General features: G+C 40.6%; 1 protein-coding gene across 1 annotated transcript in view; it reads right to left on the minus strand.

Annotated features, from left to right (window-relative positions):
- Positions 1–22,943, minus strand: part of LOC142318168 (orexin receptor type 2-like) — a 75,712-nt gene that overhangs the window by 7,782 nt on the left and 44,987 nt on the right. Inside the window, exons 5-6 of the mRNA XM_075354711.1 lie at positions 8,704–8,837; positions 5,964–6,095 (exon numbers count right to left, since the gene is read on the minus strand). Coding sequence (XP_075210826.1) covers positions 5,964–6,095; positions 8,704–8,837 — 266 coding nt within the window. The remainder of the gene's footprint in view (positions 1–5,963; positions 6,096–8,703; positions 8,838–22,943) is intronic.

Here is a 22,943-nt window from a genome sequence, read left to right on the forward strand (position 1 = left end):
ATTATATTAATTATAAAACAACACCTTTGAAATTGAAGAAGTTTACTAAAATATCAGAAAAAATAGCTCAACATTTTAGAAATAAAATTCAGAAACCACTATGTAGTAAAGTTGTAATAAATAATACAGAAGTAAAAATGGAGATATCAAAAGTTTTTGAAAAAGTCTCAAACTATTTGTTGTTAGTAACACTACTGAAGAACATTTTGAACAACTAATTAAATGCTAAAATTTTACTGAAAATTACTTTTACTGAAAATTTGTATATAACAAATGAGATAATTCTCATTTGTAGTTTTGAATAAATAAATTTATTCAAGGGTATTGAATAATAGCTCCAAAAAGATTTTCTGGATGCAAAGTTCCTTGAATTTATAGTAGTAATTAAATTAACCTGTGTGCAGTTATAACAAATGCAATTCTAATTAGTATAATATTATATATATGAAGTTTATAAATAACTAGAAGTAAATATTTGTTAAAATCTTGTTTAGTTTACTGTTATGGAACAGTTCATCAGTATATAATAAAGAGAAATTGTCACCAAAACATGTAACAATTTTGTTAGCTTTTGTAGAGCAGTTTACTTTTACCCATGACGGAATGGCGATGGTATATGTATTTGGGGTAAGATATTATGTTTTGTGTGTGTGTGTCGGTTACCATTTTCCTCAAAAACTAGCAGATTTTTTCATTACATAAGTGTCACTTTAGAGCAGGTTCTTAGACATGTTTTACAGTTATAAGCCACCATGGGGCGCTGCAGTAGATGTGTTTCTCTAAAACGGCTGGGCTGATTTTCATGCGGTTTTTGCATTACATAACATAGATATCACTTCAGAGCAGGTTCTTAGGTGTGTTTTATGGTTAGAGGCTGCCAGGGGGCACTGCAGTAGATATGTTTCTTCAAAACAGCTTTGTGGGTTTTTAAAATTTTTAATTTTATCACTTGTTGCTATTGCTTTTTTGGAAAATTTCCCACTGGTTTTCAATTGAATTAATTAGTATAGAGTTCCCTATAATTAATATAGAACAATTTAAAACATTCCCATTAGAATATGTTTTTTTAAGTGGTTAAGAATTTTAAACACTTCTAGATAGGTACCATCTAGACCACTACCATTAGTGGGGCTGCTGTTAGCAATAGGGACTGCTACCATTAGCAACAGTACCACTACCTACTGAGAAAGGAGCTACATAATTAGTAGTAATTAAGTCTTCTAGAAGCAAAATTACTATGCAACTTGAAAGTGAGCTGTTACTAGTTTGTAATCACTTAAGAAGTTTTTTAATTAATTTCTTAAGAAAATGTTAAAAAATATTGTATATTTATGGCATTATTATAACTTATTTTTAATTATTAACATATCTAACCAATTACTGTTGTTACTTATTGCTATAAAAAAATCTTGGAATTAGTATTTTGATAATTTTTATGTAATAAAAATTGAATTAAAGTTTTACATGTTTTATTGTTATTGTTATTATTATTATTCCGAGATCTAGACTGCATCACAGAGAAGGAGGATGTGGAAGCAGCACTGAGAAGAGATCTCGGAGATATAGGAGACTGCCGAGTTAGTATTACCAGTGCTAATGCTAGGGGGCAGAAAGCAGCATTAATAGAGATTGGAGAGAAGGCTGCTTCCAGACTTCTCAGCCAATCCAAGATAAGGATTGGCTGGTTGTACTGTCAAATCAGACCCAGGGCACAGGTCCCACAATGTTTCAGGTGCCATGGGTATGGGCATCTGGCTCGTAGTTGTAAGGGGCCTGACAGAAGCCAGCTCTGCCATAAGTGCGGGTCAGGGGAGCACAAGGCTAAGGAGTGTTCCGCCCCCCTCGGTTCATGCTCTGCCAAGAAAAAGGGGTGAACGCTTTGCAGCTGGCTCACGCACCTGGAACAAGGGAGTGTCAGGTCTTCTGGGCAGCCCTGGAGCAGGCGAAGAGAAGGCTCCATTAAAATATTGAACATAATACAGGCCTACCTTAACAGGAGCCGGCTAGCTGATGACTTGCTGCTGCAGCTAGCCAGAGACAGGGAGGCCGATTTGGTGGTGATCAGCGAGCAGTACCGGGGAACTTGACGACTCCCAATGGTTCCGAGACTCACTCGGGGCTGGCGCGATTTGGATCCCGTATCGCAGCAGAACCCAAATTCGGAGGCACGGCGCAGGCGAGGGTTTCGTTTGGATCTGCTGCGGTGAAGTGACGATTTTTAGCTGTTACCTCACCCTAAATGATTCGATAGCGGACTTTCGCCGGAAAGTTGACGCGCTGGAGGATGTTATCCTCGCTACCGCTGGTGAGTTGGTGGTTGCTGGGGACTTCAACTCCAGGGCGGTAGACTGGGGTAGACGCATACCAACTCCGGAGGGAAATACATTCTGGACATGGCGGCATGTACTGGAATCGTGAATCTCAATACAGGGAACACGACGACGTTCCGCCGCCCAGGATATTTGGAAACCATTCCTGATATTTCCATTGCCTCCGAAGAGCTGGTCACGCTCGTTTAGGACTGGAGAGTTCTCGAGGATTATACCGGTAGCGACCACCAATATATCTCATTTAGAGTCCTAGATGGTACACGAGAGCGCCCGGGGCACCCACGGCTGGTGAAAAGATATAACGTCAACAGAATCGACGAGAGTAAATTCAACAAAAAGATGTCCTCAGGGGCAGTAGCCCCTGAAAACTTCACCAACGGGGGGACGCTGGCGCTGAAGCCGTAGTTGCTACGACCATGCGGCTGATCGCTTCTGCATGCGACGCTTCCATGCCCCACGGGGAGCTGAGGCACCAGAAGCGACCCGTGTACTGGTGGACACCGGAGATTGCGGGGTTGCGCCGAGAGTGTCTTCGACTAAGACGGGTGGCGCAACGTGCGAGGAATCGCATAGACGCGAACGCCAGGTCAGCCGAGTATAAAAAGGCAAAGAAGCGGCTCCGTCGAGCCATCAAGGTGAGCAAGGCACGCTGCTGGAGAAAACTGACGAAGACCGTGGATGCAGACCCTTGGGGGCTGGGTTACAAGATAGTAACTCGGCGATTGGGGATCTCGCAGTCACCAGCTCCACTAGACGACGCTAAAGCGGAACACGTCATTAAGATGTTGTTCCCGGCCCACTCTGTCCGTACCGAGCGGGACTTCGGTGACTTGGGCGACTTCCCGCTCTTCTCGATGGAGGAAATAGAGGGAGTCCTACTGTGCTGAAAGGCAAAAAAGCCCCTGGTCCCGACGGTATACCGGCCGAGGTGCTCAAACTAGTGGGGCGCTGCAGCCCCCCTCTTCTATTAGACATGTATAATGCATGTCTGAAGGCTGGGTCTTTTAGCGCCAGGTGGAAGACCGCAGGGGCGGCGCAGGGTCAATTCTAGGCCCCGACCTTTGGAACGCCGCCTACGATGGCTTGCTGAGGCTCAAGATGCCTGAAGAATCTGCCTTGGTTGGGTACGCTGACGACGTTGCGCTACTTGTCACAGACCGCGACGTGGAGCGCGCCCAACCGAGGCTCAGTAGAGCCAAGCACAGAGTCGGTGCCTGGCTGGACGATCATGGATTGTCTCTAGCCCTCAGCAAAATTGAGATCGTAGTTCTCACTAAGCGTATCGACACCCTTCTCTCCCTGTGGGTCGGGATAGAGGTTGTCGAGACCAAGCCGGCCGCAAATTTCCTCGGTATGATGATTGACCGGAAACTCAGCTTTGCTAAGCAGCTTCGTACAGCCGCCGACAAGGCTGCGAGAGCCGTAACTGCTCTCAGCCGGCTTATGGCGAATGTCGTCGCGCCGAAGGCCAGCAGATGGCGATTGCTGATGTCCACTGTGCATTCCATCCTGTTATACAAGTCGGAAGTGTGGGCGCAAGCATTAAGAACTACAAGAAACCGGAAGCGGCTCGCGCAGGTGCAACGCATCGCAGTCTTGCGAGTTGCTTCTGCGTATCGCACGGTCTCCGAGCCTGCAGTACTTGTGGTCGCCGGCGTCATACCCATTGCTACTTTAGCAAGGGAGCGCCAGGTGATCTACAGGAGGCGACGGACAGGCGAAGACCGGGTGACCATTGCCAACGAGGAACGCACTCGCACTTTCCTCGCATGGCAAGAGACCTGGGACCACGAGACCAGAGGACGATGAACCGCAAGGCTTATCCCTCTGGTCAGACCGTAGACGGAGCGACGGCATGGAGAAGTGGATAGATGATTAGGAACAGTAATGGAAGGACTGACTTTACCTGTTAGGTGCCTCAATTACTTGCTTACATTTTTAACATTCCTCCCTCCCTGAAGGAAACTGAGTCCTGGGACAATTTTACATGCACACAGAGACACTCTAATAAGCTCCAAAAAGATGTGCCCTGCTGGTTACTACAAGGTACCATTATGAAATCAAAAATGGAATCTGGGTAGTTGAACAGACTCCCGAGGAAGAAGGATATCAAAAGGAGAATTTAGAGGAAGAGGACAATTGAAGTTCAGAGAGATGTCTGATTGGGGTAGTTTACCAATACCAGGACCAAGAAATCCCTTAAGCACATTATGAATAATAATATATTCTATCAATGTTATAATTGTTCTTTAATATGTTTTTAAACTTGATTCTGTTACAGATATATGTAAAATTTTCATACTGTAGTTAATGTTTTTTACATGTGTATGATTTGAAAAAATTGATTCTGTTAATGTATGTAGTACAAATCTGTATTCCTTGTATCTGTGTGTGAGTGTATATTCAGTCTGTCTGAATGAGTATTTAGTGATATTAGTCCTGTTTTATTGTGTTTTGGTTTTTAGTATTTTAGTTAGTTTACTCTGGGATTTTGATTGTTTTTAAAAGCAACATGGTTACCATTTTATCCTAAAAATATTACCATTTTGTAATATTACCATATTACTATTAGATGCGTTTCTGATTTTGTTTTTTATTTTTTTATGTTGTCTATAAGTATTGTTGGGTAGTCATTAATCTGATTTATTGTAAGCATGATTAAAATTTGATTAAATCTATTAACTGAAAGTAAACGCTGATAAATAGCTGTGAAAGGCTTCTTGAAAACTATTTTCATTAATTTAAAAATCTGATGTCGATACCACATGATTTGCTGGTATGTCTATTAAATTACGTATATTTTTTATTTGTTTTTTTTTCATATATTTTTTTTTGTTATTATTGAATTATTATTTATTGTAAAATTTTTTTATAATCAGATATTAATAATTATTAATAAACCAATATATTTAAATTAAGAAAAAGTTAAAAAAATGAAGGAAATGAAGTCGAATTCAAACCAATATGCCTTCCCCTTTTAAGATCAAAATATTTCATTAATTAAAAATTTATTAGGCTATTACACTGAAACAAATGAAAATAAGTAGCACTTATGATATATTGTTAAAAAGCACACATTAAGGGCTTATTATTGCAGTTAAGAAAAAGTCCAAAATTCAAGTATTTTGGATTTTGGACCTTTTTTGGACACTTTTGGTCCAGTTGATTTCAATCAAAAGGGGAGGATCACAACTAGATGTTATAACAGTCCTAAATCCAAAATTTCAACATTCTACGGCTAATCATTTTTGAATTATGTGAGATACATACATACTACAGACGTCATCCCGAAACATTAGTAAAAATGTATTTAGGGATGGTCAAAATGGATATTTCCATTGAAATCTGAAAACCAAAATTTTTCGCGATTACAATACTTCCTTGTATGTACAAGGCAGTAAAAATAAGTTTTTTTTAATAACTTTCAATGATTTAAAGATTTGACTTTTTTTTATAATGTGCGTAATGTTTTGTAGAACTCCAAAGGCTAAATAAATAAAAAAGAACAGCTTAAAAATAAAATGGAACCAAAGTTGGACACTTCACTTAGTAACTAACTACACATAAGTATAATTATTTTTATCCAATAAAAAAAAAGGTTTTATTTTAACAGATTTTGTGATTCTTCTTTACCTCGGCTCCATAGGATAGATCTAAATCGAACACAAGCTGTAAAATATTGTATGGTAGCCAACAGAAGGCAAAGAGAATTGCTAGTACTACTAACAGTCTTGCTACTCTTCTTCTATCACGGACTAATCTCATCTGTAATTTAAAACAGTTAGCAATAATTACAAAATGGCCAATTTTTATTCATTTAAAATTTCCTCTAATTTTAAAAAGCAACAATTTAAATTAATTATTAGTACTGTTTTGACCTCTTTGTAAGAAGAAGTTGTGTTTAGCTTCTTTACACATTGTATGTTGATATTTCTTTTGCATTTATACTTCATTATGTAAAACAAATTGTTGGGGATGTAGGATGTAGAGGGTATATTGAAATGAAACGACTAGCACTAGATAGGGAATCTTGGAGAGCTGCATCAAACCAGTCAAATGACTGAAGACAAAAAAAAAAAAAAACTTCATTATTTGAAATGTGCAGAGTAGTCAAAGAGTCTCTTTAATTTATTTCCTTGTTAATGGGTGTAAGATGAATAATTTTAATTTTTGTAGCATTTAACTGACAATAACTATCTATTTACTCAGTATCCAACCTTCCCAGTTTTTGAGAGCAACATGAAGGAGGCTAAAACTATAAATGTAATGGTACCTATTATTAAAAAAAAATGAGTAATAAGTAATAAATTTAACTTGTTTTGTTTTATTTTCTATGGTTTTTTGATATTATTTATCTACTGATTTTAGGTATGAGAATGATTTTAGTTATACTTTCATTTATCATAATTATCAAAACATTCCAAACAATGCTGAAAACCTATAGTGGTCTGTAAATTACTTACTAGTTTTCCATTTGGGTCTCATGGATTATACGACCACCACTATATAAAAAGGGTAAGGGCTGTTAAAGGGACTCTTTGATCATTAGGAGGGTATCAGATAAATCATATCTTATCTATAAAAAAAAAAAACTAATGCTTCCTTTTATTTTTGTTGTTATAACACTGGTCATGCTTTCACAGGTATTTTAAAGATGAGGGGATTAAAATGATGGGTGATTAAGATAAGACACCTCAAGATAAGCTGATCTGGCAGTCAGCATGGTAAACCACCTGTTGAAAACTGCAGATATGAAAACAATCTTATTCACCAAAATGCTTACTTTTAAAACCGTGTTGTATTTCAACAGGGTAAATTAGAAAAAAGGGAAGGAGAGAATTAGTAAGCGATGTACAAAATTTAAATTGTAAAAATTATAAACTATACTGTACTTCTTGTAAAGAGTCTGTTATAATTCTATGTAGCCTATGTCAATTTTATGTATTATCTGATAAATAAAAGTACATTTTAGGATATAATGTACAGTTATATTATTATGCTGAACATGGTATGTATAAAAGTTAAGTAAAAATGTAACAAACAACTGAATCACTCTGTACCTTTATACAAATATGACGCTCCCTCAGTAATTATCACTGCTATAAGCAACTTTGATATAATTCTGATTATGCAGTGAACAAAATAAATCCGAACTCATAATGTTTGGAGTTTAAGAGGGTTTTATTAAAGATAAATTTTTAAGATCATGATATTAATTGTTGGTATTCTCTGCTATGTAAATGTAAAGAAAGTTACCTAGCTGTAAAAATGCTACCAAATCTCTATTGCCTAGAAAAATATAATTGGAGTAAAACACTAAAAATAAATAATATTATGGAATTATAAAAATCTAAAGAAATTAAGGAATTTTTTTTGCGTTAGTTGTATTTTTTCCCAACTTTACAATTTTTCAGACGGTGTAGATGATCTAACTTCAAATCTGACTGGGTTCAATTCTCAGTCTAGATTAAATTACATAAAGTGATTTTAATAATTATTCATATTATAACTGAACAAAGCTGTGGTGTTACACTCGTATTAATATGACTATGAGGACTCTGATAATGAATCATATTATTTAATTAGTTGCGGTAGTTTAACATGACATTTATTTGATCTGCAGCAGTTACTGCATTTCTTTTTCTTATTATCTTTTGTTTTATTACATTGTGCTTATTACAGTTATAGTAATTCCACTAATTAAGTACTAAATGCTTTTAGGTAATAAAATAATTTTTCAGTATATTAATTTTGATTTTGTTTGAAAATATTAAAGCATCAATTGCTGTTCTTTTATTCTTCCTAATTTAACAAGCCAGAACTCGTATGCTGGTTGCCAGTATACCAGGTATATACCCAGAAAAGGGGGAAAAGCTTATGCCTTAGTCCAGAAAGGATAATGCTGGGACACAGAAATTAATTTTTTTTAAATTGAAATAGAAGCTAGTGTTTTGAATTGTGAGGTCAGAACCCAAATTATTAGAAAAGCTTTGTGTAGCATCTATTATTTTGCAATTGAGAAACATTGAAAATGCTAACACGTTCCTACTTATCTGAGGTTTGGGAAAATATCATTACAGAACTGAGTGCTAAAGCTATCAGAGGTTCATATTCCAATTCCAGGGGTGCTACATTAAAAATGTGGAAATGCCAAAAATACAGCTAAGATGCCTTGAAGAAATTTCTACTTCCATTCTTAAATTTATAAATCTGGTTAAATAATTTAATAGTAAAAAAAAAATTATATTTAAAAAATATCAACAATGGTTAGTTTTTAGCAATGCTGAAACATTTCTTCATCCTCTGAAAATCTGAAGTATCATACTGTTAAAAAAAAATCAAAGTAATTTTACTTTGTAATTCATCAACTAACCTGCTGAGAACTTCTATTTTCTATATTAGTGTCAAATGGAGGCTGAACTCTACACAGTCGATGCCCCATCAATCCATATGCAAAAATTATTACACAGCACGGTGTGAAATAAACTACAATGAAACATGTCAAACCTGAAAAAAAGTTCTATCTTTATATGTAACAACTTAAAAACTGGCAAAGTATTGCCTGACTTTCCCAGTTACACCAGTCAAGCCATAAATACCTTACACTGCTTTTATTAAATGATATTATTATATGTTACTATTTTTACATGTAATAATTGTAAATATGTTAATAATTATTTATAATATTATAATAAATATAAAAATATTTATATATGGGTTATGCTTAACATGTTTGCTTAAATAAAGTTATCTCTAAATCTATAACCCCCTTCAATAAATACTAAAATAAGAAAAAGAAAATTTTCAAAACGAATTTAGCATTTTAGGTTCAGGGTCTATAATTTAAAAAAAATGAGAGATTCCTTGATAGCTCTATATATGATGTATAAATTAAAAAAAAAAAAAAATGTTTAATTATTTAAACCGAAAGGAGATGGAGCAAAAGAACAAAAAACATACAATTTTTTCAATTTCAAGAGATGGAGGTTGATTTTTTGAAAAATCTTTTTAATTATCTACTTATATGCATTTTAGGTAAGAAGTTTGCTTTAATAAATAAAATTTTATCTAAAATGCCTCCAAAGAAAATCGAAATTGCTTCTTTTCACGATATCTCCCCATCTCGTTAACGAATTTCGAAAAAAAATTAATAAGATCAATGTCCTACAAATAGAAATATTTGAACCAAATCGGTTCGGTCAATCCTGAGATTTAAGGGCAAAAGCAGTGCGATAATCATAGGTACTCGCATATGAATTTTGGTCTAGATCAGCCTTTCTTAACCCTTTTTTTTCCTCTACTCCTCTAGGTCGGTCCTCTAGGTCGGTCAGCTGTATATCCGGCATGGGTCGGCTCGCCGGTCAGGTCTTTTGAGGAGTCTTTATTGTGCCCTTTCTTGACGCCATGTCCGAACATATCTGCCCGAAACACAGCGCCGGGTCTCTTTTACTGTGCCTACCATCTCCGGGAGTACCCAGAGAATCATAGGCACTACCTGCTACCTGGGCATGCCAGCCTCACCTCTGGGGCTGTCCTCCGGTTCCTATACTAATAGCACGGGCTCCTCTTGTTCTTTACTCCTGGTTACCTCCGTAGCATATGTGCTGACTCTCCACCAATGTTCCTTGTTTTGTAACATGTAGTTCACAAGGGTATCTGGTGTGCACTGTGCGTTACCCGTCCTATTCCGTGTATGTCCCACTTGAAGACTGATGTTCAACAAAGTCCTCGTCTTCGTAAAACATACATGACGGTAACGCATGTCTGCCTATTTTATGCAGGTAATCTTGAAAATTGCCACGCTCCGTTAATATCTGCACTATGTAGAAGTTTACTTCACCAAACTTTCTGCCGTTCCACGCGTCTAGGTCATGTATACTTCGTTTGGTCCATTGTGCCACCCCTCTTGCACACCATCTGTTTTTCCATTCGGTCAGCATACGTTCTCTAGCGTCTCTCTTGCTCGAGCCATAAGCTATATCCAGCCTTTCTCCCACTTGGAGTTCGACTGGCGAAACTGAAGCGAAGACACAGAGGGTGTCGTACGATACCGCGCGGTAGGCGGAAACTACTCCTACTAGGGCTCTCCTTTGTACGCTGTTAACTCTAGTCAAATTCTTTTTTAAGGATCTCCCCCAGACTGGTGCTGCATATAAGATTGACGATGTTATTGCTGACACTACAAATTTCTTCTTCGATGCCCTTGGCGCACTATGCAACGATAGTAAAGCGTTCAATGCTTTTACCATGCCTTCCGCCTTCTTGCAACAGTTAATGTTGTTGATAGTAAATAAATTTACTGTTCTTATCTAGAACACTCCTAGATATTTTAGGGGGCTTGTCTCATGAATTAGTTGGTCTCCTACTACTAAATTTATCGGTCGAATTTGTCTTTTGCCTGTCATTAGAACGTACATTCATTTCGTGGGTGCCAGAGTCAACCCTTTTTCCCTCATCCAGTTATCGACTATTGCTAACGATTGATTACCTGTATCTTGTCCTTCCTCTTCAAGTCTTCCTCTCACCAAGATCGCTATATCGTCCGCATAGGTAAGGGTATCGACCCCTTCTGGGAGTTGAAGTCCCAGAACCACGTTATAAGCTAGAATCCATAATAATGGTCCCAAAACGGAGCCTTGTGGTACTCCTGCGAATATGCGGAATCTAATTTGTTATTCTTGACCATCCACAGCACACCATCTGTCGGATAAGTATTCTTTGATTTGCCTACGCAGGTACGGACTTATTCCTTTCTCAGCCAGAGCAGTCATTATTACCCTCCATGGTATTGACCCTCACTGGTCCGCCAGGTCCCTGATCTAACTTCTCTTGCCCAGTCAGTAACTCTGGCAATAGCCTGGACCGATGATCTATTCTTCCAAAAGCCACATTGATTATGGCTTATCCCCGCTCAGCTGTTTACCTTTCTTAACCTTTTTTCTTTTTTCCTGTTTAGCCTCCGGGAACTACCATTTAGATAATACTTCAGAGGATGAATGGAGGATATATTTATGAGTGTAAATGAAGTGTAGTCTTATACATTCTCAGTTCGACGACCATTCCTTAGATGTGTGGTTAATTGAAACAGAACCACCAAAGAACACCGGTATTCACGATCTAGTATTCACATCCGTGTAAAAATAACTGGCTTTACTAGGACTTGAACGCTGGAACTCTCGACTTCCAAATCAACTGATTTGGAAAGACGCGTTCACCACTAGACAAACCCGGTGGGTTACCTTTCTTAACCTTTTTTTTTCCTTTCTTTTTAAGCACCCCAAGGAAACCAGCCTCCGCCTGTTAAGACATAAGTCATGGTCACCTCAGTGTGCCGTGGCAGCAGTCTCTGCCCACCCTAACTGCCTCCTCACGGAGGATCTCCCGCCGGGGTCCCCAAAGCCTCATCGGAGTGAGCCAACCACCACTTCCGGGCAGCTAACTCCCTCCTCCACTATGGCGCTGCTACCCTCCCTGTCACTATCCTACCTGCAGCCGGCACGCCTTCCGCGTACCGCTGCCCCCACGCGTTCCTCTCATACCTGACGATCCTTAATGCCATCATCGCGGAGCCCCGACTCCACCATATGGAGCCAGAACACCCTAGGCAATAAGGCTACCTCCCTGGCCCTAATCGTCGCCACGATTCATCCCCAGCCTCCAGAATTTTTTGAGCCTTTTTTTTCCCTTATGAACCAACAGTGACGCTTCTGTCACCAATGTCCCCCATACATCCTTACTGCCCCCTTTTTTAACAAACAAGCAACCCCAAAACTACATCCCCAGTAATAATATATTCACAAACATAATATAGTAACACAATAATAATAAATGACACAATAATTAAAATATCCCGTCGTCATCGCCTGTCTGCTCATCAGCCGGGCCCACACTAACTTACAATAGCTAGTCCCCGACCGTGAGCACCGTTGACACCAAAAATGACAAAATAAAATACAATTATAAAAATACAACCTAACACCTACTCTTACCACCGTTCACACTATTCACTATCATTCACCCATACATCCAATAACACAGCAAAATCAATCATCTCAACAAGTCAATTATACACAAAAATTATCCTTATAATCTAATGCTCCTGCGACGCCGACCAATCATCCTCAGAGGCGTGCACGCAGCCGAGGGGGTTCCTCTTTGGCCTTCGAGTCCAAGATGGTGTGAGTCAGGCCTACCATCTCCTGCCATTCCTGAGAGGACCTGACCATTCGCCTGATTACGTTGTCGGGTGAGAACGCCGCCACCCTTCTCCTTGCGGCGTCCCACCGGACACAGTCGAACCAGGCATGCTCGACCATGTCCACTTCGTCGCAGTACCTGCATATCGCCGATCTTCTGCGTTTAAACTTGTGCAGGTAACTGAAGAAATCGCCGTGGCCAGTGAGCAGCTGGGTGAGGAAGTAGTTCACTCCACCATGACATCGCCCCACCCAAGCTCTCACGTCCGGAATCAGGCGTCTGGTTCATTGGCCCACCTGGCTCGCCGACCATCTCTCCTGCCATCGAACCATTATCCGTGCCCTCACCTCTTCCTTGGAGACCCCACCAAACCGCATACACCTTTCTTCTACCAATAAGTCGATTGGTGGGGACCCCGCGACAGATCGCGTCGTAGGAGACTGTTCGGTACGCACAAGATGTGCGCACGAGCAGCCTCCTATGGATCGACTCCAGCTTCCAACGATATTTCTCTACGCTTATAGCCCTGCTCCATGCTGGGGCCGCGTAGAGCAATACGGAAGTCACTGTCGTCGCGATGACCTTTCTCTTCTTCTCCGTTGGCCCTGCCGTGTTCATCATGAGGCGGGAGATCGCCGCTAAGAGGCGTTCACTCTTTAATACCGCTTCTTCGACGTTGGGGCCCGAATGAACGGTTCTTGTCCACCCAGACCCTAAGGTACTTCGCCCTCTGCACCTGCCGTCGATAGCCAGACGTATCTCCCTCAGAGGCCGCCTTCCAGCGAATACGACGGCCTCTCACTTCTCTGGGGCTATCGACAGCCCGTGACCAACCATCCAATTGTGAACTTCCCTTAGCGCCTCGTTTCCTCTCCTTTCAACCTCCCGCTCCGTTGCTCCTTGAATCAGCAGGGTCACGTCATCCGCGAAGCCGATGACCTCCACCCCCTCGGGATACTGCTGCCGCAGCACTCCGTTGTATGCAATGTTCCACAGCAGCGGCCCCAGAACTGATCCTTGCGGGACTCCCGCTCGCATGTGGAACACCCGCTGTCCGGCATCAGTATCAGCGTGCACTCTCCGGTCACTCAAGTACTCCTTCAATATATGCTGGAGCTGACCGGAGATTCCCCTCCTCCAACGCCTGCCCTATGATCTGCCAGGGCAGGCTGTTGAATGCGTTTCGCACATCGAGTAGCACCAGGGCCGGAATCTTCCTCGTCCTCCAGGTTCCACCGGCGCCATCGTCTACAAATCGCATCACCTCCCGTACTGCGTGGACCGTAGATCTTCCCTTTCGGAACCCGTATTAGCGAGGGGATAGACCCGCTGCCACTACTTCCGCCGTCAACCGACCCTCGACGATCCTTTCATATACCTTGCCCAGTGTGCTAAGCAGGCACACTGACCTGAATGCTCCAGGATCGCCCAGAGCTCGGCCAGCCTTAGGCAACAAGACCAGACGCGCGACCCTCCAGCAAGCTGGGAAGACGCCCCCCACGAAGGCACTGTTCAAGCAGTCCAGCACCAACCACGGGAACGCCTCCACAACCATCCATCCGAGCCACTGCCCCCGGCACCCCGTCTGGGCCTGGGCTCTTCTTAATGTTCACCCTCGCAGCGGCTCCCTGAAGTTCTGGAAGGGAGATCCTTCTTACGTCGTTCATCGGCGCCACTCTCCACTCAACCTCAGGTAAACTGGGGAAGAGCGAGTCGACTATTCCGCCGATCATGTCCCCGGCGATGATCGGCAGTCTCCTTCCCAACCGCTTGGTGACAAGCTTGTAGGCTTGCCCCCAAGGGTCCTCCTGTAGCTGGTCGAGTAGTCTCTTCCACGACTCACCCTTCTCCTTCCGGATCTCCCTTTTCAGCCTGTTCCTTTCCGCTCTCAGGTCGCGCGCCAGCTCTTTAACGTCGTCCCTCTCCCTAGCTCTGCTTCTGTTAAGGCGACGCCGAAGACGCTGCACGTTCGCCCGTATCTCTCCAATCGTCGCGGTCCACCAGTACACTCTTCTCCGTAGGCTCCTTCTTGCTGCAAATTCTTCGTTGTAGGCCTGCTGGACCGCCTCCGCTAGCCCCTCTGGCTCTCGTGGATAATCTTCTAAGAAGCGGTCCGCAAGCCGCCCCCGGAGCCCCGGTATATGACGCTCGTCGAAAACCCATGCCACCGGCCTCTCCGTTGGTCGCGGGCCACCAAGCTGAATCCGTATCATCCTGTGGCCACTGCCGAGTTCTTCCCCTAGCACCTCACACCTCTCGACTCGCCGAGCCACCGTGTCCGTTACGTACACGTGGTCAAGGACTGATCCTCTGACACCCCTCCAGAAGGTGGGGGTGTCATCGTTGAGGCTGATCAACCCGAGCGAGGCGGTTAGATCCGCTAACTCCTCTCCTCGCTCGTCGGTGACTCCACCTCCTACTTCGGCGATCTTCGCATTGAAGTCCCCCACAACCAGGGCAGGAACCCCAACCTTCTGCAGATCGTCTCCAAGTTCGCTAAGGAACTCCACGTAGCTCTCCCACGTGAAGTTGGGAGAGATATAGCAGCAGTAGACGTAGATCTCCCCCACCCTTGCCCTAACGAACCCGTCTCCTCGATGTTGGTGGGAGACTGCGTACTTCCCTGTGAGGTCCTTCAATGCCGCATCTTCACGCCGATCGATCAGCCAACCTTTGTCCTTGACCACCCGGCCGTTCGGCTCTACCACTACGGTGAAGTCTGCTCCATTCTGGGAGGCAGCTTCCCACAGGAGGTCGTGGACGAGACCACTCCGATTGGCGTTGATGTAGAGGAGCTTCATCGCGTGGTGTTTGCCCCTCTACATTGCCTATCACCGAAGCTGTGGCCGAACTGCCCACACTTGCTGCAGTTCGGCTTCTCCCTGCAGTCCAGTCTGAAGTGGCCCGCTCCCCCGCAGTTAAAACAGGCCTTGGACCTGTCCGGCCGCTTACACTCAGCCGCCCTGTGTCGGTGGGATCATCTTCCCACCGGAACACACGGCACAACTGTCATCCCATGTGCACTCTCTCCTTGGCGACTACTGCCTCAGCCGCCCGCCTGGCGAGGACCACCGTTGCAATCTGAGACTGCCCGTACGCTGGTCTCAAAGATGACACCTTGGTTGCCCAGTGATTTTCTCCGGGCAACGCGTCCTTGACTGCCTGCAACAACTCCTCCTTCGTCACCTCGCAGTCAAGGCCCTTAACCGTCAACGGTACGGGCCACTCTCCTCTGCCTCCCGGAGTAATCGTCACCCCCTGGAGGTGCCCTTGATCCTCTCGGAGAGGGCCTTGGCTTCTCCTGCCACGTCGGAGATCTTAATCTCCAGGGCCTCTCCGCGTTCTTTTTTTGCGGAGACCACTGCCCCCGTAAGCTCCTCGCCAGTCCCCGCCTTTACCTCGCAGCAGCTGGGCAAACGTCAGCCTCTCTTTTTGAATTACGACCGTCTTGGTCGGCGTCGCCGGCTTGGTTTCTGTCCTCCTTCTGCCGTTCTCCTCCCTGGTCGCAAAGATGACCCTCCGGGAACCGTCTCTCCTGGCCAGGTACTCCTGCAGGTGTCGCACGATGTTCATAGCGCTTCCTGCCACCAATCCTACAGGGATCGCTGCGCCTGCGACGCCTTCGATCTTTTGGAGGCCCTCCACAACTTGGCGGGCCATTTCTTCTTTCGGGAACTCCGACTCCACCGCTAGAACGAACGTCTTACTCAGGGCTTCAGCTTCCCCAAGCAACATGTCCGCCCCGACGGATACAACATCCGGCAAATCCGGGGCGCCCTGTCATACACCTTGCGCGCGAAATCGCCCCTCTTGTTCCCCTTCAGGTCCAAGACTACCGGCCATCTTGCGACCAGCCTCTTCATCAGGCTCTCCGTCCTTCACCTCCGTGCATTGGAAGCAGTTCCCGGGCCACTTCCGGGAGATAAGGCCCGGCAACTGTTCCGGAGACACTCCCTCCTCCAGCTGATTCCGAATCTCTTCTCCAACAGCCTCCGCTACCTCCATCGCTGCAGTTTCTAACTCCGTTTGGACGCCTACCTTACCTAAGTAACTCCCCCTCTCTCCGCTAGAAGTTCTGCTTTCACTGTATCTTGTACTCTGGCTGGAGCTTTTCTTTCTTTTTTTTTCTTTTTTCCTGTTTAGCCTCCGGTAACTACCGTTTAGATAATACTTCAGAGGATGAATGACGATGATATGTATGAGTGTGAATGAAGTGTGTAGTCTTGTGCATTCTCAGTTCGACCATACCTGAGATGTGTGGTTAATTGAAACCCAACCACCAAAGAACACCGGTATCCACGATCTAGTATTCAAGTCCGTATAAAAATAGCTGGCTTTACTAGGACTTGAACGCTGGAACTCTCGACTTCCAAATCAGCTGATTTGGGAAGACTCGTTCACCACTAGACCAACCCGGTGGGTTTAAACTCTGGCTGGAGCTACACTTATTCTAATATATCGATATTATAACGAGAACACTTTTTGACGGGCTGTACTTAGTATCAATCCCCCACTTCCTATACAACTTTACTAAAAACCACGTGTTTTTATAAATCACTAAAAAAACTTATAACTACTAAAATACTGGTCCTATCGCCACGAAATTTAAAACTAAAATGTATATCACTCTGTACTATACGCCTACACTGTCACTATACTTAAAACTACTCCTAAAAATTACAGCGTTCAGCAGAATCTCGTCGCCACGTGCTTAGCCTATGTCTCACTAAAAATGCTTATAACTATACTCCCAACGAACCGATTTCTTCCAAATTTGGTTTTTATTACTTCTATTAACACTGTCTATAAACTATAACCACTTTTAACCCTATTAACACTGTTTAAAATTATACTTAAAAAATCACACTGTTTGCCGCCACGCGGCCACCGTATTTAACACTAATCTACTTATAACTTACCACCTATATAATTTACCTATAACTAATTCTCCACCGATTTTAAACATTCTTTCACACACGCACTCAGAACAACAGGAGCTCACAAGTGGCTGTTTTTTTTTTTTCCTGTTTAGCCTCCGGTAACACCGTTTAGATAATTCTTCAGAGGATGAATGAGGATGATATGTATGAGTGTAATTGAAGTGTAGTCTAGTACATTCTCAGTTCGACCATTCCTGAAATGTGTGGTTAATTGAAACCCAACCACCAAAGAACACCGGTATCCACGATCTAGTATTCAAATCCGTGTAAAAATAACTGGCTTTACTAGGACTTCAACGCTGTAACTATCGACTTCCAAATCAGCTGATTTGGGAAGACGCGTTAACCACTAGACCAACCCGGTGGGTACCTTTCTTAACCTCCACGCGATTCGCGATGATATGAAAGGAAGGTCGCGAAACTAGCCTACAACAATAATGAAGAATCAATAATGAGAAAACAAAACAATAATGAGAAAAAAATCATTTATTATAAACGTTTTAATTAATCTATAAAGAAAATAAATTTATGATATTATTGCGTTTGTTTTATATTTAAAATTTCTCCATACGTGGTTTTATGTTAGAAACACACGTAAGCAAATTGTTACAAGTGATAAAAGACGATTCCTATATTTAGTTTTTAGCGCAACCATACACGAAAAACCTTTTCAGAGAGGTAAGACATGGCAGAAAGGATTAATATTTACAATGCTTCTGTGACTAAATTTCCATATTCACTCGAAGAGCAAGCCAAAACGTATCTAAATATTCAGATGTGAATTGTGTAACGTTTATCGGCAGACATTTGATGGTCGCGAATTTCAACTGGTAATTTAGTAGCTGCAACAACGTTTTCACTAAATGGATTCAGTACCCATCTCTTTGAAAAGCCTTCCAGGAAATACTACGCAAACTGAATTTTTAGCTCACGCAAATGCATCTTCATATTATCCAAATTGCGGTGAATAATAGTGTCTTTTTCACCCAGCTTTTTCTCAATATAATCAGAAGTGTTTGGAAAGATATCAAAATTTTGGTTTTGGAGGCAAATAATCCTGATATCAAGCTTCTTAATGAAAGCATGAACTTTGTCATTAATAAAATGTTTTTATCCCATCCTTGTAAATTCACATTAAAATCGTTTAAATGCGAAAATGCCAATCGTTTAAATGCGAATCAGTTAAGTAAGCCAACAGCAACTTATCCTGCAAAAATATTCTCAATTCATCTCTCAATTCCAATAACCGTGTTAACACTTTCCTCTACGATAACCGTCTGAGTTCTGTATGGTAAAGAAGATTTTTTCTTTTCGCTCATTTCATTGCTTAGTTTAGCGAACAGCCTATACTGTAATGATCGATTTTTAATAAAATTAACCATTTTTACAGCTTTTCAATGAATTTATTTCAGATTTTCCGGCATATATTTTGTGGTAAGAGCGGGTCTGTGAAGAAAACAGTGCGTGTCCGTTTCATCCTTGGTAAAAAATGCTCTTTTAATTTTTTCAGAAATCCGCTGTTCTTTCATGTTGTCATCTTTGCACCATCGCTACATATTGCAATACTTTTGTCCAGTCTGTTATAGTTTTTAGAAGCTTCACAAAAAAATATGAAAAAGCATTGTCCTATAAAATATGCATGATCAAGTATTGATTTTCAAAACAACATATTTTCTTTGATTGATCTGTCCCTATGGCATTCATATTTCAAAGAACATAAGAACTGAGGAATGTTTGCCACACCTGTGGATTCGTTTAATTGAATACTAAAAAAATCACTTGAACTCCAGTGGTGACTCGTAGCTAAAATTAGTGGGGGTGTTGCACCAGAATATTTTTTGTGCGCATTTCAAGGCCATGGTTGAAATAAAAGAATCGAAAAAAATAAATCAAATAGAATAGTTGGAAGCAGGATAATGAATTAATTCTACACTTTATCACATTCAACAATATGGTACGCTGTGTTTAAGCACATTGTACTTAAAAACCGGATTCAGTTTAACCGAATAAATAATAAAATGTCAAAGATAATATTTTTTTAGTATTGTTAGATAATAACTTAATAAAATGTCCGCTTAAAAAACACTATAGTTCAATGGTGCTCAATTTAAATTTCTATATACACAGAAACAAATACATAATTCGATTTTACTAATTACCTTCTACTTCGCTCTTCCAATATGTTTTTTTTTTGGACAGATTTAGCAAAGAGTCCTTGCTTTCCGCCATCTTCTAATCACTACTGAAGAAACAACTAATCCATTTTCATGTTCCTTCCACCGATTAAATTAGACGTAGCCATCGTTTTTTCACAAACGTATTATTCATCTTGCTTAAGAAACTAATTGACAAAAAAAAACAGTTACACCGTTTGATCGCAGAAAAAGACCGAAACCTCAATTATTATTTTCAATGAAACTACGTTTTTAAAAACTTAAGTAAAGGCACCAGTCGCACGCTTAGCAATCAAAAGTTAACTGATGTTCTGCAATCCCTTACGCCTCTTTTGTACTACTGAGAGCAGTACAAACGTGTTCAAAAGTATCACACGCATGTTCGAACATGACGCTCTCACAGCGAATATTATGCAAGCAGACGCAGTTACAAGAAGCACGTAGACATCTGGCTGGAACCTATAAATTGCTCATTTGTACAAAATACAAGTTTGTATACTTCATTTATGCATGTTCATACCCGTCGCTATCAAAGCAATTAAATAGTTTTAATTAAATTTCAATGGGTTGATGTTGGGGGATCACGAAGTATCATTACATTTTTTCTTACTTTTTGGGGGACGTGGAGCTAAAAATGTTGACAATCACTGGTCCATATCAACGGTGAGTAAATGAGGCTCTTCGTAGTGCGGCTCCCACAGAAAATGTATATCCTTTTTTTTATTATACCAGAACGTTTTTCACTGAATCTTGTTAAATTGACTAAGTAACTAATATTTTGTTACACAGATTTTATGCTGTTTATTTTTTTTCGCCTCGTAAATTAATTTAATTATTTGTTTCAATTTCAGTCTTTGGAATTAAATTTATTATTTATTTTTGATACCATGACATCGGAAAATATCAAGCAAAAAAAATACGAACAAGAAAATGAATCTTTCAAAACTTAGAAAAAATATAGAAAAGTATAATTTTTCTGGTAATTATTTTGCTTTTACTGACAATAATGGAAAATCGTTTTATTTGTAAAGTTACAATGCAAACTACAAAGTAAGCAATTTATGTCGAAATTGCTTTCGACGGAGAAAGGACGGAGAAAGTCCTTTTCAACTCAATTTAAAACTGTGAATAGAGAAATTTAAGTCCTTGCAATCTAGTCTCCGTAAGAAACAAGAACTCTTGCCTTCTTTTATTCGCGAAGATGACAGACGCTAGTTTTTTGATAGCTTTGAATACTGCTCGTCCCAAAAGTCCATTTGGAGAAGGAAAATTTATTAAAAGAATTTTGGAAGAAGTGGTTCAAATTTTGGAACCAGATAATAGAAAACTGCATAAATTGATCGCACAGGTTCCTTTGTCACGCCGAACAATTGAGCTTTGTGTTAGTGCAATTAATAAAAATGTTGAAAACAGTTTGATGTGTGATCTGAAAAACTGTACAGAATTCAGTAGTTTAGCTCTCGACGAGCCTACAGGCATTGAGAACGTTCCACAATTTTGTTGGTTGTTTTTTTCCTCTATGTATCTGCAGACGTAAAGGTGAAGAAAGAAATGTTAGACTTAGTAGCTCTTATCGAAACAACTCAGGATATCGATGTTAAAAATTCGCTTGATGAGGTAATAAAAAAGTTTGAATTGCCTTTGATAAACTGGTAAGTTTGCAACCTAGGAGCGCCTGCAATGATAAAGAAAAACCAGGATCTCATTATTCTTTTAAACAACAATCCCAAAATTCCATTTTCTTATCTTCTTCACTGCATAATTCACTGTGAAGATCTCATAGCAAAGTACTTCAAAGCAAACACATCATAAATTTAAACACTTTTTAGAAGAGTTGCGAGTGAATGATGAAACAGATGAATTGCCCAGTGATTTATCCCTGTTGTGTGTTGTAAGATGGTTGTTAATTTGTTAATTTATATTGTTTTGAGATATTTTGTGAAACCCTTAAATTCTATCAAAAAATGTACAAAAGGATAAGGAAAAAAGCCCAGAATTAGAAATTAAAACTTTCTGACTTAATGTAACTTACAGACATGCTAGAACAATTGCAAACACTTAATTTGGCTTTACAAAAAAACGAAAAATATATTTTTGATTTGTCACAAACAGTATTTAGTTTTGAAGCTAAACAATGGTTGTTTGGGTACGATCTTAAGAATAGAATATTTAATCATTTTCCACTAGTAAAACCAAATAATTAATACCAAAGATGAAAAGTTAGACGAATAGAAAGAAAAACTGAAAAAATTGCAACAGATTTCAAACATATCTTTGAAAATTTGAAAATCTACATTTGCATATTTTGTGAACTCAATTAATCATGATATTATTGAAGGTGGATTTCTAATCTGTAAAATAATATTTCTTGAAAAAGCATCTCGAAAGCTGAAAATAATTTCAGAGATGAAAGAGGACCAGGGATTGCAAGTGCAGCAAAAATTCTACTTCTATAAATGAATTTTGAAAACTCTTGCCAGAATCAAAATATCCACACTTAAAGAAAGCTGCTTACCGCCTAATTTCAATCTTTGGTATAACATATTGGTGTGAAACATTTACTCCGTAATGAAGTTCGTAAAGTATAAATGTTATTCATAGTTGACTAATCAATCATCTCACAGAATTGCTGCGAACGACTTTAACAAATTATATACTAAATTTCAAAGATTTGACATTTGACCGAAGCACTTATTTTTAAATAATTATTTTTTATTTTATTTCTCTTAACTATATTTTCTTCTGTAATACACATGTATACTTTACATAGCACACTAGACTTGTGTAGAATATGTAACCATATTAATTAAAGTAAATTTAATTCGAATTTATTTATTTATTTAATACTACGAAAGTATGGTGGAGCTTTATAATACATGAAAAATCAGAATGTAGCTCTTATTGATCTCATGTGTGCCCACCCCTGGTCTAGATGAACTAGTTAAAGCCCTAAATTGTAAAAATTTCAAAAAACACAATACCCCATTTTTGATGGGATTATCATACTTACCCCTTTAACTTTCTTCCAACATACAGAGAAGTACCCGCCAAACAACAATTTATTAAAGACCCGTGTGATAGTTTTCACACTTACCCCTACCGGGCGAATAAGGAGCTCCGCCGTTATTCCATCAAAGCCAGGGGCTTTACCCCTGCCTAAACTACAAATAGCCTGACGCACTTCGGCCTCAGCAATCTCCAAAGATAATGTACCCTCCCGAAATAGAGCGAACTCACGCCTCACCTGCAGAAGGTATGCGGTCTCGCCCACCCTTCGTTGTCGTCAGGCAGCAAATCATTTA

This window comes from Lycorma delicatula, chromosome 1 (genome assembly GCF_047948215.1).
Source record: "Lycorma delicatula isolate Av1 chromosome 1, ASM4794821v1, whole genome shotgun sequence".
Classification (NCBI taxonomy): domain Eukaryota; kingdom Metazoa; phylum Arthropoda; class Insecta; order Hemiptera; family Fulgoridae; genus Lycorma; species Lycorma delicatula.